Source organism: Serinus canaria, chromosome Z, assembly GCF_022539315.1.
Source record: "Serinus canaria isolate serCan28SL12 chromosome Z, serCan2020, whole genome shotgun sequence".
Taxonomy (NCBI): domain Eukaryota; kingdom Metazoa; phylum Chordata; class Aves; order Passeriformes; family Fringillidae; genus Serinus; species Serinus canaria.
In genome coordinates, this window is record NC_066343.1 from 63,835,399 (window position 1) to 63,852,046 (window position 16,648).

Consider the following 16,648-nt stretch of genomic DNA (forward strand, 5'->3'; position numbering starts at 1 on the left):
TCCAGATCTGGATTTCTGCTAACACCTAATGCTTCCATACCAGAACTCCTCAGAATTCTTTGAAATTCAAGTCTGTAAATGCTAATAGCCCTTCAATAATAAACTTCATAGTGAAAAAGTAATGTAAGAACATATATACACCTGGACACAAGTTATATAATATTCCACATAGTGTTCACCAGCTTGTCTCAATGTCAGCATGAAAGAACTTGAAGTTGAATCTTTCTACCAGACAGCGATATAGTTTCAGTTTTATGTTTAGAAAAAGATACAGAAGTTATATTTGAATAATGAGTTTTTTGAGCCCCCAAATTTAGTTCATGAGACTTGCATCATAAATGTAATTTCCAAACTTCACACCAGTCAAGTCTATTTTTAATATTACTTCATGTTTATGTTTTAAGTACTTTATTTATACATCAATGTACTCAAATCACAAGAATTTCACAAAGAACATTTATATAAAAATACTTATGAGATCCTTTACTAAATTATCAGTGTCAAGAATAACAAGTATTTTAAGTTTATATTTTACGATTAGTTTTTTGCTAAAAGGAGCTTACCAATTTATCTGCAAGCTATCCCTGAAATAAAGCACTAACATACATTCTACTTGTGGTTTTTCTACAATATTTATGTTTTACACCATTATTAGCAAGTACAATTAAATTTGAATGCACTCTTCTGCTAAACTTGAAAATGCTTCATTAAAATAATTTCCTACTGTGGGAGTAAAGACTGTCAGCTCCTTCTGCTCAGTTATACCAGAGGAAAGACAATACCAATTATATCCTGCTAACTAATCAGGTATATGAAACTCATGCCAGAAAAATCTGAATGTCACTTTATATGTGAAAACATTTATTTAATTTATTTATTTATTTATTCCCAAGTGGCATGTTTACTTAATTATGTTTTCAAAGTAAATGTATCATTTGTCAGCTTATTATAAGAAGTCAAGGTCTGTCAAAGAGATTGGAATTGCATAATGCATTAAAGCACGCTTTTTATTTTTCCAATTTTTCATACTTCAGACCAGCTGTAGGACCCCCTTCTGTTTTGCTCCTGTTGAGGATAACAGTCCTAACTTCTTCACATCTTTCATTATCTAGATTTTTGGCATATCTGTAGACTGTTATATGCATCCTAGCCTTTCAAACTGACCATAACTCAGCTGTAGCTTTTTAAGATAGTAATGATTAAAAATAGACATTCTAAGTACTACTCGCTCTGTGTATAAAAAATTTCAATCCCTTTTTTAATCACACAAAAGTACCTTAGAAACTGTACCATGTAAGCCAGACATCAGAAAGTACCTTGCTAAAATCACTGTGTTTTATTTTATTCAATATATTTTTCAGAAAGTTCAGTGTGCACCACTGTTGAAGGAAATCTGTATTCCAGTTCTCTGGAATAATTAAATGAACTCACTTAACTTACTTTTTTAATTACCAGTGAACAATATGGATAATATGGAAAATAACTCTCTAAAAATGCTTCCTGCATTTTCTTTTCAGTTTGCATATATAGAAACATAGAAATAAATGTAAATAAGGATATCTTTTTCTTTAAAAAAGACAGTATTTAACACTATGTCGTTATTCAGCAATCACTGCAATGCAAAGGGCCAGTACTTTTTGAAACAGAGGACTTCATGAAAATTAAATAAATCACCTTCCCTTCAGAAATCCTAGCAGGAACTAGAGAAGCTCCCCACAAAGGGGTCAATCGTTTTAACTTGCTTCTTCTCTTTATTAGTTTTATGTAAGCAGAATACATATAGAAAGTGTATTCTACTAATGTCAGTTACAACTATGACAGTCAACTTGTCTTCCAGAGGTTCCTTTTCTGATGTGCTATTAAAAATTGCATTGGCAAATCCACCTGTAGCTTTCTAAAAGGGGAAACAATGCAAGTCACTGCAACAAGCAGGAAAAGAAATAAGGAGCCAAGTTCATAAGTTCATATTCCTTGGTATTCAAGAGCCTTTTAAACAAGCTGTTTTACAAGGCTATTGTGCATTCTACCAGGAGCTTAACATGAAACATTATGTGCAAAAGGCAGCCTTCATGCCTACCATTCACAAGGCTGGAGTGACCGAAAAGCTTGGAGAGAGGCATCCATTCCAGCAAAATCCCAAAATTTTACATCATAATCATATCCACCAGTTATCAAACGAGCACCTGAAGGATCCAACCCCAAAGCAGAAACCTGTGAAGGAAAAAAAATGATAATCATAATCATTCAAGTTTTTTATTTTTTCCACAATTCTTCAGGGTGTCACCAAAATATAAAACATTACTAATGTTAAAAAAAAACCCAAACAAACCCAAGCCTCAAACAACACAGTGCACTGGTTTCTTACTAAAATACCTTAGCTACATTTTCATTCTGAAATTTCACTACCTTGAATAAAGTTTTAAAGTACTTTTGAAGTGGTAGTAAGAATGGAAGTGAACAATTACATCGTCTAAATAAACTACTGAAGACAGCTGAGAAAAAAATAGTTTACAGTGTTTACTTCCTAATAATCTCATTGCAAAATGTGGCTAAGTGTTTCTATGAAGAAAATTGTACTCTAGACTTCTACCAAAAGTGCAAACAATATTTCCAGCAAGGTAACAAAATGATGTGTAACATTCACTAGTTTAAGATTTTAAGTTCATTTAAGACAGTTCTTGTGCATACACACATTGCTTAGGTAAATTTCTCTTCTGAAAAAGGAAGAGAAGAATAAAATAGGGTATAAACTTAATTTTTTTTTTTAAACCACAGATTTTAAAAATATACTACTGTAACAAAACAGGTCAAAACAACTTCTTAAAACCAATTTTTTAATACACAAAACCAGCTTCTCAGAGCTATTAGAAATTCTGAGGAAAGAATGCTTATGCTCATTATTCTTATCTGTTATTCTCAAATCACAGATCAAGTAAAATGGAAATTTTACTGAAAATCTATTTTAATTCTTTATTTGAAGAATGGTAATGTTCTATAGTACAATAAATAGTATTTCATATACTAAAACAAACAGTAGTGTTCAAATCACTACATGGAGAAATAAGGTAACAGAAGGCATTTCACTAAAAATATTTATTTAAAATAATTTACCTTCAAAATTATTTCTTTTCCTTTCACATTTGTGAAAATATTGTATTTACTACTATGGTTTCAAACATTAATATAATTTAGATACCAAGAGATTAATTCTCAAAAAATTAAGTTGTCTACGTAAGAGAGTAATGAAAAGTTCTATCAAAAACCATAAAACTAGAGTATTTTTGGAATTACTCAAAATTACACCTAATATTAAAGGTTAAAATGCCTGAAGAAGTTTTCATTAAAAGATAAAATTCATATAGAATTCATGCTTACATTTTAATGGAGCCCATGGATTAAACCTAGACTATAACCAGCAGATTACTTTTAACAAAAACAAAACAAAACCATGGGTCATCTCACATTTATAAGATAGATAATCATCACATTAAAAAACCTTTCAGTAAGAAGAAAGATAGTAGTACTAGTACTAGTAGTCATGATAATGGTAATGATGATGATAATGATAACATTCTATAAAATGTCAGTAAAAGCATTTGAAGAGACAAACCAGAAAATTCTGAAGGAAAAAGAATTCACCAGGAATATTTGACTTATACAAAACCATGTGGAAAAAACCCCAATCAAACAAAAACACTTTATACAGAATAAGAGACAAAACCCCCTTCATTTCCGAGTGGAGGGTAATGCCTGAGAATAATGTCATGACTACAGGTTAGCAAAACTGAATTTCTTCAGGGAAGAAAAGAACTCGGGGAATTACTTTTTTAAGATGTCTTAAACAGTATTAAAAATTCTAGATACGGATGTACAAAAATACCAAGAATTTTGCACAGAAGATGCTTACCTATATGTATCTTCTTTACACTATACATGAGAAGAACTGACAGGGACAATGATTTAATGCAGACACATAGTAATACCACCAAAAAAAACTTGTCTCAAAGATATATCAGTCTACTACTGTACTTTTTCTTCAAAACTTTAGTATACATCTATATACACTGTGTTATGGACACTTTAAAGACTTATATAAACTGTTGAATAGTTCCCACAGAAAATATTTTAAAGCATGGAAGCAAGTTCATGAAAAAAGTAACCTACAGAAAACAATTGTCCCAATAAAAACAGCCTGTGTGAACGAAATTTATTCTTTAAAATGCACAATTTGCTTCCCTAGAATTTGGATTTCCTAACATGAAATAGTATGGGCTTCTTTTGAAATTTCTTTTCCAGTATCATTGAGAAAAAGTTCACTTAGCTATTCCTTATCTTATCAAAGACAAATTTTCAGTCATCTTCTCCTTCAGGTTATCACTACTGCTGACCAGCTCTCTACTGGCCACTTTTTAAGCATCACCTCCTAAGGCAGGAACAGGCTATTCCCCAATGCTGGAAATCAAGCAGGTGAGGCAGAAGCCTGGCTTGGCTAAGCAGGGATTTTCTCTCAGAAGTAAGGCAAAAAAGAAAGGTATATGCCCAGGGGAAGCGAAGTCAGGTGACGTGGGAAGAATACAGAGGTGCTGCTTACTGCTGCAGGAAGAAAATCTGTGCAGGCAAAGCTCAGTTGGAGTTGAAGCTGCTCAGAAACATGGGGGAAAACAAGAACTTTTTTTTCAAGCACTTTAATGATTAAAGGCAGTGTAGAAATAATATCAGCCTGTTACAGAATAAGGATGCACACTTCACAAAGAGGTCAGAGACAAAGCAGAGATGTTTAAAGCTTTCTTTGCCTCTGTCTTTTGACAGGGGGGGCCAAAACCATGACTGTGAAAATTATCAACTCCCAGCCAATCCTGAAATTGAGCAGCATCTGCTGCTCCAAGTGGATCCCTACATCAGGTTATAGAGCCTGATGAGATTCATCTGAGAATCCTCGAAGAGCTGGCTGATGTTATTCTGAAGCCTTTCTTGATGACTTTCAAGCAGTGTTGGGAATCTGGAGAGGTCCCAGCCGACTGGAAACTGATGAAACTGGTCCCAGTTTTCAAGAAGGGTAAGAAGGACAACACTGTTATCAGTTACTACCAGCACAGCCTCATGAGAGGAAAGTCTTGCTTATCAAATCTATTTTCCTTTTAAAACAAGGTAAGCCATCAAGTTAGTCAACGGATGACAGTGGATGTGATCTTTTTGGATATAAGTAGTTTTTGGTTCTGTCTCTCACAGAGTCCTTCTTAATGAAATGTATTAGGAAAAGGTCCTTCACCCAGAGGGTGATTGGGCACTGGAAAAGGCTCCCCATGCAAGCTGTCACAGCAGTTGACGGAGTTCAAGAAGTGCCTGGACAATGCTCTTGGGTATATGGTGTGACTCTTGGGAATGGTGCAGTGCAGGGTCAGGAGGTGAACTTGTCCATCTTTGTGAGTCACTTTCAAACTCAGAAAAGTCTGTGATTCTGCAACGCAGGTACCTCACAATATTTCAAATATACAATGCCCTAGTATAGCCAACTGTCTGAAAATAGTACTTTCAAGAAAACCAAAATGTTGCAGAAATGATGATTCTATTCACCAGGCAACTGACTCCTACATCTACATGTTCTGCTGTAATTCAGGGCATTCACTTGCAGAAATCCCATGTGTTTCTAAAAAGAATATGCCCCTTTTACAACTTAAATGGCAATTCTGAACCCTAGCCATTTCATTTTTGATTTCTGACATGCAGAAAAACTGGGCATCACCAGATTAATCAGAACACTCAAGTGTTCTATTCAGTAACTTCTGTATGAGGGGGCAGTTATGAAATGAGATATTACAAAGCACATATTTCATAATCTTTCTCATACCCACCTATATATAAAAAGTATGATGAGAAATAAAAAATATATATGAAGTTTCATTGGGAACAGTAATTCCTATTTCACTGTACAAGCAATACAGCTGGGAAATTAATCAGTTTTCTGGGAAGACTCTCTAGCTTGGGAAGTCTTTCCTGAGATTTCTCAGCTGCACAGGAATAGAGTCATCATCAAATCCACATTCACTAGATTGAAGAGGTACAGATGGGATGTATAAGCTTAGCTGAAATACAGTACACTGTATGAATATAATGAGAAGACTGTATTTAAAAACATTGGGGCAAAGCACCAAAATCAAGATATTAAGTTATTCCCATCTTTATGTGTCTAAGGCCAGGGGTAAATGGTTTCACTGTTCTAAAACAAACCAGAAAGAAAAAAAAAAAAAGAAAAAAAAAAAAAACCCAGCCCTTCTACAGAAAAGATTTTTTTTCAATATGTTTAATTTACTGCATCCAGTCTAATCCAGCTGTGCTATATATATCCCACATTACAATTCACCTCTGTTCAAGGTGATGACAGCTCCATTCTCCTGCAGTCAAAATATCTCAGAAGTCTTCCAAAACTGTAACTTCCACTTTACAAGGCCTTTTAGTTAGAAATAACATGAGCTTACTCTTTAGGAAGCCATGAAAAGATTTACTGGTTTAATATAGAGAAAAATAAATCAAAAAAATTTACCTAACAAAGTTTGTTAGGATGTGTATTCAAGGAACATACTGCAGAAGCAGTTACTGTCCCATGTAAAATGGGAAACTGATTTGCACTAGCACACTACTTTGCAAAACCCAGTATCCATATCAATTAATATGCAAAGCAGTTGCATGTACTCTGTGTAGAAAAATCCACTCTGTTTTGTTTAGTGTTGTGCAATGCATCTTTTACAGGTCAGTTAGCCCACAAAAACAATTTTATTTATATTGAAAGATGTGATTATACAGAGATAGAAATATATAGAGCAAAAAAGGCTACTTCCAAGTTTGACTGTGGATCTTTAAAAGAAAGCAAAGGAGCAGTAGTGGAGATAAAAACTAGAAAAGATGCAGTCAAAACAAGGAAGACAAGATCTCAAGAAATTGAGAATGGTGTATAAAAGGCACTAAAAGATTGAAGTAAAACTAAGTACTTAGCTGCAAAGAAGTTGTTTGCAATAATATTCTCCTTGAAACCCATGACCAAAAAAAAGTCTATATTAGACCCATGTCTACATATTTGGAAGGTCTATCCTAGAAGAAAAACTCTGACACTTATAGAAAACATACTTGATGAAAATGAGACTAGAGTTGAGTCAAATGGAGCCATATTTAGGCTATTACAAGAAATTGAAGAGGTAGTCATGAAACACACTTTCAATGGCACTAAGAAAAGAGACCAACTAAAATAACACATCAAGGAAAAAATTTGCTTTTTGAACTTTAGCTGATAAGTATTTGTTAACCTATTTCACAGACTAGCACAGTTCTAGAAAAGCACGAAGGGTTGAAAACATGTTATCACTTACTGTCTTTGTTCCATGCTGGAGAGTAATTTCATGAGAATCTGGGATTTTCTTGACAGGGTTCTGGAAAAAAAGAAAATTCACATCTGTGAAAACAGTGTTATCCCCAAAAAGACACCAATGCAATATATATGTTAAAGTAAGAAGGCTTCTATCACCCCAGTTGTAACATAAGGAGATGAAATGGGAAAATCATAAACCAGAGACTGATTTAATATTTTTATTTGCATGAATAGACTCCCAAAAATATGATAAATAATTGTTTTTAAAATATTACACCATCTTAAGACTAAAAAACTAAAATATTTCTTTTTTTTTCTCTTTGGAAGATATTAGTTCACACAGAAAGAAATGTAATGGAAGTACTCAAGTACTTTTGAGCAACTTCCTACAAAGGTCATGTGAATCATTACCCTGAAAATGCTTCTTTATCTGGCACCACTCCAGTTTCCTAAAACAGACACTATCTATCCTCTTGATGCCTGACATCTTTCCTACAATTATCTGTTGCTGAGTATAATTTTAAAATAATTTTAGGCCCACTCTATACTACACATTAAATCTCCTGTCTTATCCATCTCTGCCAATCCCTTCACTATTTTTCAGGCTTCACAGAAATGTCTCTATAGCATCAGGCTGATTACCTCCATACTTTTTAAATCTTCTTTATCAGTTCAATCTTTTATTTCTCAGATAAAACCGAAACTTTCATTATCTTTGGTTTAGCCACACCTACATTTCTTCTAACTTTATTTAAACTACAAGGGAGTACACTTAGATTAGACATTATTCTTTACTTTCAGGATTGCTAGGCACTGGCACAGGTTGCCCAGAGAAGCTGTGGATATTTCATTTCTGGAAATGTTCCAGGCCATGTTGGATGATGCTCTAAGCAACTTGGTCTAGTGGAATGTGCTTCTGTCCATGGCAGCGGGGTTGAAATGAGATGGTCTTTAAGGGGGGAGGGCATGAAGGCTGTGCATGTGTTTTCATAATTTGTCTTCCAGAGCAACCACTTTGTTCACTGAAGCCAAATTGGGAAGCAGCAAGACATCCCCTGCTAACGGGAAGTAGAGAATAAATCCTCTGCTTTCCCTTGTTTCCATGTGAAGACTTCACTTTTATTTCATTTAGCTGATCTTGATCCACGTGATTTTTTTTTCATCTTCCTCTCTTCTCCCACTCCATCCTGCTGAGGATGGGAGTGATAAAGCAGCCTGGTGGGCACCTGGCATCCAGCCAAGGTCAGCCCATCACAAAATAACAGTAAAGGTTTACCAATAACTATACATGACATCCTAAAAGGTACAGCCCACATAGAACCAAGAGACACTTTCACAGATTCTATGGTTTAGAAGCTGAGAAGCAGTTGCAGCTTAAAATTCCCAAGCAAAGCTGTGATTATGAAAATTAATATATTGTTCAACTGACCCTATAAAGCACACAGACAAAGGTATAATTATAATACAAATTAAGTTTTCAATGCTCCATCATTCCCTACACTATAAACTGATATTTGCTGTTCTTGAGATGCAAAAAACTGCTCAACAGCCATTGCCTGCACTTATTATCCAAGCACATTCCATAAAAACCAAAGTGAGAAAAGCAAACAGTTTCCAAGATTCACTCACAACAGCCATCACACACAATAAAAGATGCATTATATTTGTGAATCAAAGGCTTTCACAGAAACCATTGCTGCATTCTTACCTTAATCACTGCCAGGTTGCTTTTGTTATTGGATTATTATAGAGTTCTCCATTTCATGTAACTTACCACAAAGGCAGGTATGGTATAGATATATTGTGCCAGCACTGATTTTAATTTTCAGAGGGTATCTTAACTACTTTGAGAGGTCTTTCAGTAAGTCAAAGAAAAAAATAATTTATTAATAAACAAAATTATCTGGACAAATTTACTTTATTTTAATTGCTAGCTCCCTCAGGCGACAATAATTAAATTCCCCCTTTTATGACAAGAGTGAAGCACTAACATGAAAACATTTACAACACACTCACGTTGAACAGTATTCTGGCTACTCATTTTAGGGAAGAAAAACAGACAGGAATATATTCTGCCACCTGATAAATCAAACATTCTGAGCCTAAAAGTCAGACACTTGGCGACTGCTACTGGTGCTAAGCTCTGCAGGGTCCAAGGGATGCCTGACAGTTAAAGTAACTGTTTAGACTATTCAAAACAAAAAATTAAGATAACAACATCCAGGAACGTATCTTGGCATAACATCTTCAAATTAGCTAAATATTTACAGAAAACCAAGGTGGCTTATTCTATTTTAGTTAACCATGAACTTCCTAAATAACTTAGAATGCTGTATCTCTAATGTGCTACAGCACATGCTTATATGCACACAACTACCAGCACTACTGCACTTTTCCAGTTATTACACTCCAAAGAATAATGAATGCCATAAAATCCTTTTTTTTTCACACTTCAAAAGTTAAATATATCTAATACATTTATGCCGATTTGAACATCTGGATATCATGTATACTGGAATATTACTGGAAGTGTGAAAAAATTGACAAGATAGAGTTTGCCTGAAGTGTACCTGCACTTCCAGGACTTCAGCTGTTGCTTGGATTTCAGATGTTAATTTACACAAACTGATGACATGATTTCAAAAATATTGTTCTGCAAAATTTGTATAGCAATTAAAACTACAGGAGATAAAATCTTTACAGGATTTCCAGGGTGTTTTTGTTGTTGCTGTTTTTATTTTCTTATAAAGCCCATGAGGAAAAGATAGTATTTTAAATTTCTGCTTCAGCAGAAATGGAGGAAAATAGTTATGGCATTGACATATCTCCTACTACTTTCACAAAAATTCTCAATTCCCTGTCTGACATAAGATTAATACATATTAAATCTGTGAAATAGAGTATTCTACAAGTTCACAGTTTTTTGTCAAAATGAACAGTCTTGCCTTAAAGCAATTTCTGCAAAGGGGACACTGCAAATCAGCATCACATCTGCAGTATGGAGTTTCAATTTTTTCAGGGAATTCCAGCCCTAGTTGAGTGTTATACTCCTGTGCCTAACAACTGCACCACTGTCAATAAATATTGTGTATTTTTTCCCTTGCTCCTTTTGGGAGCCTTCTTATTCTCAAACAATACTCAGAAAATATGCCACTAGCAACCAGAGGCTGAAACTCGATTAGTCTCCCCAGAATGTCTTGAGAAAAATCGAAGACAAAACCAAAAAATCAAATAAACCAAAATTACTCACTTTTTCATGGCCTAACCAGAGAAGGGGAAAATGACACATTTACACCTAAAAGAAGATCTACTGTTCTGTTTCCAGAGGTTTATATATAAATGGAAATTATATTGTTTGAGAGAGACTTGCAAACTATAGGTAATCTTTCACACATCAGGCTCTTAAATAGGAACATTTCTGGGTACCTACAATACTATAATTTACAGAGAAAAAACACTTCTTTTTTCTCTGTGTTTGCAATTGCCTTCTTTGAGAACCTCAAGATCATATGCTGCCTTGGAAAAAAATCTGGATAGCTCCTTTGTTCTCATTTCTCTCCTGAAACACTGGCTTCCTGAAAACTTGAAAAGACTATCATTTGTGAGAGCAGACCAATGGCACAGCATGAAGAAAAAAAATGCAAAACTACAGCTGGTTGAACAAAAAGGTGAACACTTTCCATCTTGAGCAAGATAAAAGGTTAAAGCTGGTTTGCCTACTACCTACTTTAAATATCTTTAAGAGAGTCTTTAAATTGATAAGGGAGCTGAAGCACTTCTCTTGTGAGGACAGGCTGGGAGCATTGCTCAGCCTGGAGAAGAGAATGCCTTGGGGGAATATTATTCCTGTATCTGAATGGGGCCTCAAAAAAGCTGGAGAGACTTAGCATTACGATAAAGGGGAATAGGTTTAAACTGAGAAAGTTTAGGTTTAGCTTTAGGTTAGATATTACAAAGAAATTATTTACTGTGAGGGTGGTGAGGTACTAGCACAGGTTGCTGGGAGAAGCTGTGGATGCCCCGTCCCTGAAGTTTTCAAGACCATGCCTGGATGGGGCACTAAGCAACCTGGTTTAGTTGCAGGGACATTGGTCTTTAAGGTCCCTTTCAATCCAAACCATTCAATAATTCTAAGTGATTCTACTATACTAAAAACACCCTTCTGCTCCAAGTGTACACTCACCCTGCTCTTTTGGGTCTCTGATTTGACATACTCCACAGGGAAGATGTTGTCTGTTCCTGATGGGCAGGAATGATGAGAAGGAGGCAAGAGCTACACTTTACAGATATTTCTCCATTTCTGGTGAAAATACAGGTTTTGCACAAGTATCACAGAAGTGGTCTGACACAGATGATTACTGCCTTATTTGAAGACAGATGGAAATGACTGGAATACTAAATGGACAACTGGAATAGCTGGTTCAAGTGGAAAGGGAACAACAAACCCTAGCAACAAATGGTAATGCAAATACCACCATCTACATAAGAACTTAAGTCCCCACAAAAAAGTCCCCATACAGTAGGCCATGTTTTAATCATTCAAATCTCAGGCCTTCTGGCAATTAAGAAAAAAGGACTTCCTATTTTTGTGCCTTTTGTTTAAATACGTAATGTTCATGTTTTCTTGCAAGTTTTTTAAAAGCTTATTCTCTTTCTATCCAAAAATTACTGATTTGTATGGAACAGCATGTTTGGAAAAGTATGTCATACTGCTGAGGGGCAAGGTGAGGAGTGCAGGAAAATTTGAGACCCTTTGAAAGACTTTTATTTTGTACACCAGCATACAGATTGACAGTGCTGAAATCTGCCTTGTGATCGGATACTAGCAAATTTATCCCTCTGCTATTTTCTTCAGCATAGCATTCAAAACTGTAAGTGCAATTAATAAAGTTAATTAAGATGACAGGAAAGAGTTAAAAAGAGAAATGTAATATCTTCTTATAAAAATGTTCATACTGTAAATTATGTTACATATTGAAAGAGAAAGCTCTTAAAACATTTTTAGGACAAAAAATATGGGCAGACAACTCATCAACAATCACAACAGAAAGGATGGGATATCTGACACAGTAATTCCCAAACCAGACAGGTACAAGAGCACAAGCTCTTCACAAAACCATGGAATGGTCAGTGTTGGAAGGGACCTCTGGAGATCATCCAGTCCAACCCTCCTGCCAAGGCAGGGTTACCTGGAGCAGGTGACACAGGAATTCAGCCAGATTTTGAATATTTCCAGAAAGGGAGACTCCGTGGACAGCCTGTAATGTTTGGACAGATAAAATACCACAGAAAACCAGAGAAAAGCCCCTGTTTATTGTGACCACCAAAGAAATCTGGTCCAAGTGCCGCAGTATCTAGGCACAACCATATGTTAATATGAATAGCAGAAGGCTTCAACTCATGCTTGTCTGTATCAAAATGTGTTTGGTTTACAGGTCAAGTATTCTCTCTCACACATCACTTAAAATACAACCTAAATTCTTTTTTTCAGTGTAAAGAAGTTCTAGAACTCCATAAAACTTCAGAGGGGGACACTTGCATAACCTTCTTGCACTGGAATTAACCTCAGGCCCACAAAAAAGCAATTTTTTCCCTTCTATCTCACATCCAACTTCAATATGCAAGTGAAGGAAATTAAGAGACTATTTTAGTGATGATGAACAGAGAGATCAGAACCCAGTTCTGTTCTTCAATATTAAGTCTGAAACATTATTTGAAGAAAGATAAAAGGAGGTTAAGGGGAGTATTTCACAAATCTGGAAGAAAACATCCCTCATTCCTCTTTCCAAACTAGATAAATGTTTTCAGCTGTTAGGCACCCAGATGAATTTTCCATGACAGCAGTGAAAGGTGAAGGCAGTAGTAAGTGTTCTAATTTATTTTTTCTGTTCTTTTTAAAACCCCTTTTTCAAACAAACACACAGTGATGTCATGTTTTGTTCCACAATCATGCACTGATTAAAACCACACTACTTGTAAAAAGGGCAGGTTTACCAAGTCACAATTTTTCACTCTTTTCCTCTGTAAATTAAACTGAAAATAAACGTGCAAGATATACACTAAGGTTGCACAAGTAAACACTCAAGAGAAAGACGAAGTATGAAAAACTACAATATGAGAGATGGGCAAGCTGCTGTTGCACAAACTGCCCACAAACTTCCATGCAGAAGGAAGCATACAGATTTGAAAGAACATTTCAACAACTTTTAATTTCCTCTCTCTTAGGTTAGAACTGACAGATGTATTCTCATACAAACTTGCATGTTATTAAACTCAGCTTGGCCCAGATTCATATAATCTGAGTTTCTAAATATGATAAATCTAAATATGGAAACAACTTTCTTAAGATTTCCTATACAGCCTTCAAAAAAAAGTAAATATATAAAGAAGAAGAATCAGTGTACTAAAAAAACAGAATTATTTTGAACCTCTCCTCTTCATAAATTATTCAGGAAAGTGCAAAGCATCTCAATTCCTAGCATAGGTTCCTTGAATAAATTGGATTAATTGGGCACATGTGTCTGTATTATCTAAATTTCTGGTCTGAAGACAAAGGAAAACATTCTAGAAAACAGGAGGATGCATGCAAACATTGGTATGTATTATCTTGACTGCATTCCTACAAAACACCCAAAATATCCATTACTCATGGAAAAACACAGATAATTATAACTGCATGAAGAATGCAGAAAACCTTCAAAATTAACAGAAATATCCGAATGGCCCTACAAAATGATTTTGTTCCCAGTTTCCAGCCTTTAATTTAGGTAAGTCAAAACAGCATAGAATATTTACATCTTGAATTTTAAGTATAGGAAGATCAAGATGTTATTCTTTCCTTTAGTGAACTAAAAGATACTGCTTCAGTGCGCACTCAAGAGTTAAAAGGTGCTTTAAATAGATGAACTTCCTTTCAAATACCAACAGGAAGTAAATGTCATTATTCAACATGGAAATAGTACTGTGGCTAGTTTCTCCCAACATCATCTAATCACAGATTCGTATAATTTTTCTCTTATGATCTGAACCTAAGTGTTTTGTCAGGTGTGACCAGCAAGGAAAAAGACCTTAGATTAAATCTTTACTTCAACAAGACTGCCTAAAAGTAATAAATTTCTATTGTTATTATAGAACAGACACAACATATTTTATTAGATATTGAGTCAAATGGTAACTCAGAGACTGTGCCATGACACAACAGGTAGCATGAATTAGCTCTCCCCTTCCCTTTCATGCCATTACCTGCATATCCCTTTCTGAAAAGACTCCAATGACTTAGCAATTTAGAAAAAGTATAACAAATAGAATCTCAGCATGTTTGCAAGCACCATTTTTAAGAGATAAACATTATACTTCTGAAGTACAGCAAAAAGTTTGCTTGATCTGTCTTCTGGGGGCTACTTTTAGACACATTTCAGGAGGCTGCTATTTTTCATCTAGATTCCAAAATCTCATTCAGATAAATTTCTAAATTTGTAACAAGCCTTTGATTTATGAAGTCATGGTTTACATTAAATTAATAAGTATGACCTGCCTGTTGTCACAATGTATACCAAAGAAATTCTCTTGAGCCTTTTTTAAAACAAGTTAAAATCATCAATAAAACTGATTTAAATCTAAAATTGCCAGGAGTCATTCAAGTTTCCTCTGCAGTTTCTGAGAGACAGGTTTACTTAAGCTGAGTATTCCAGTTACATTCCACTCATATAACCACCTCCCTGTTTCATCTTTATCTTCTCAGCTTCAAATGGGTATAAATACTTCAAATTTGCTGAAATTATATGTACAACTGCCACATACCACCAAAAAGCACCCCCATGTTCAGTCAAGCCACTGTCTTACTACAATAAAAAAATACAAAACATTACTGCTACCTGCCATGTTAGGAATTAAAAAAATCTCTAGCATTTTCAGTCAGGCATATCCTTTATTAAGGTCATTCTTTAGAGCTGAATAGAGCACTTTGTTTTAACATAATGGAATACTTCCATTTACTCTGCAACAGTGAAACAACTCACACAACCATAGATCAGCTGACAATGAGGGGAAATAAAACAAACTCTGAAAGCTCTGTTCAGGCTGGTAGGTTTCCAAACCATAGCTTAATTACGAAATCAGAAAGAACAAATAATTGTGAACTTCTAAGTCTTTGGAGTAAAAGTGCCAAATGTTTAGCTCAGATGGGTACAAGCATTCACCTATTCTATATTCAGCTTGTTTATAATTTTGTACCACAGAGTCTATGTGGGATTTCTACCACAAGGAACATGCCATAAAAGATACCCATGAAAAAATCCAAAACCAAAACACAGGATGCACAACCAGACTGAACTTAACATTTGTTAATGCATAACATTTTTCAGCCTGCTAGCCAGTTCACTTAATTATTTACATTAAACCTGCTCCAAAACATCTTTTATCTAAACTACACAGACACTTTATCATTACCACCATTTGGCAAACTTTGGGGAATAAAGAGCATGAAGTTCTTTCACCTGACTCACAAGATAAACCATGAACACTTAGGTGTTTTTCACTCTTTAAAATAGCTTTACTGTTCTCTAGATTTAACTATTGTCAAAATAGAAGTACTTATGAAATATCCTACAATTCGGAAATATGTACAAAGTTAAACATGTTTTTAAAAAAAATATTCCTCCCCTCTATATACTTTAAAAGTCAAAAATACTACTAAGCCTTTGTAGTTCATGCAGCAAAACCCAATTTTAGTTACATGCACTTCTATGGAAGTATATTAAAATTACATATGCAGTACAATAAGTATTAAAGCTTCTTTTGAAAATTGTGTAATCACTGAAATTAAGTCCATCAACAGCAATACAATCCTGGGCTCATCAAAACTTGAAAAAACAATGCTACCAATATATAATCAATATCTGGAATTTCTATCTAAAACAGGAATGCTATTACTACAACTGAAATAAAATCCATTTTTCCTCTTATCAAAAAAGAACCTTATTTTAAAAGCTCATTTTAAGACTTTTGGTGAACATGTTAGCATAGAATTTCATAATCAGGATAATACAACCTCTATACCAGTATAATGGCAACCTCATTAGCAAGCCACCTCTTTTAAATTGTGTTTTAATGACCAAAATTAAAACAATACACCATTGGTGTAGACCAATCCTTGACCTTTAACTGTGCTATTTATTTGACTTTTACATACCTCAGTTTCCTTATCTGAAAAAATGGGAATAAATAACACCTTTTTCAAGGAATCTGCTATAAGGTTTTCAGCAATAATGGTGAAGTTTTTCACATTCC

At 34.8% G+C, this 16,648-nt stretch overlaps 1 protein-coding gene across 1 annotated transcript in view; it reads right to left on the reverse strand.

The window, feature by feature from the left end:
- The window catches only part of WDR70 (WD repeat domain 70), a 131,731-nt gene that overhangs the window by 93,514 nt on the left and 21,569 nt on the right, over positions 1-16,648 (reverse strand). Inside the window, exons 6-7 of the mRNA XM_050986878.1 lie at positions 7,362-7,421; positions 2,078-2,211 (exon numbers count right to left, since the gene is read on the reverse strand). Of these exons, the coding sequence (XP_050842835.1) occupies positions 2,078-2,211; positions 7,362-7,421 (194 nt within the window). The remainder of the gene's footprint in view (positions 1-2,077; positions 2,212-7,361; positions 7,422-16,648) is intronic.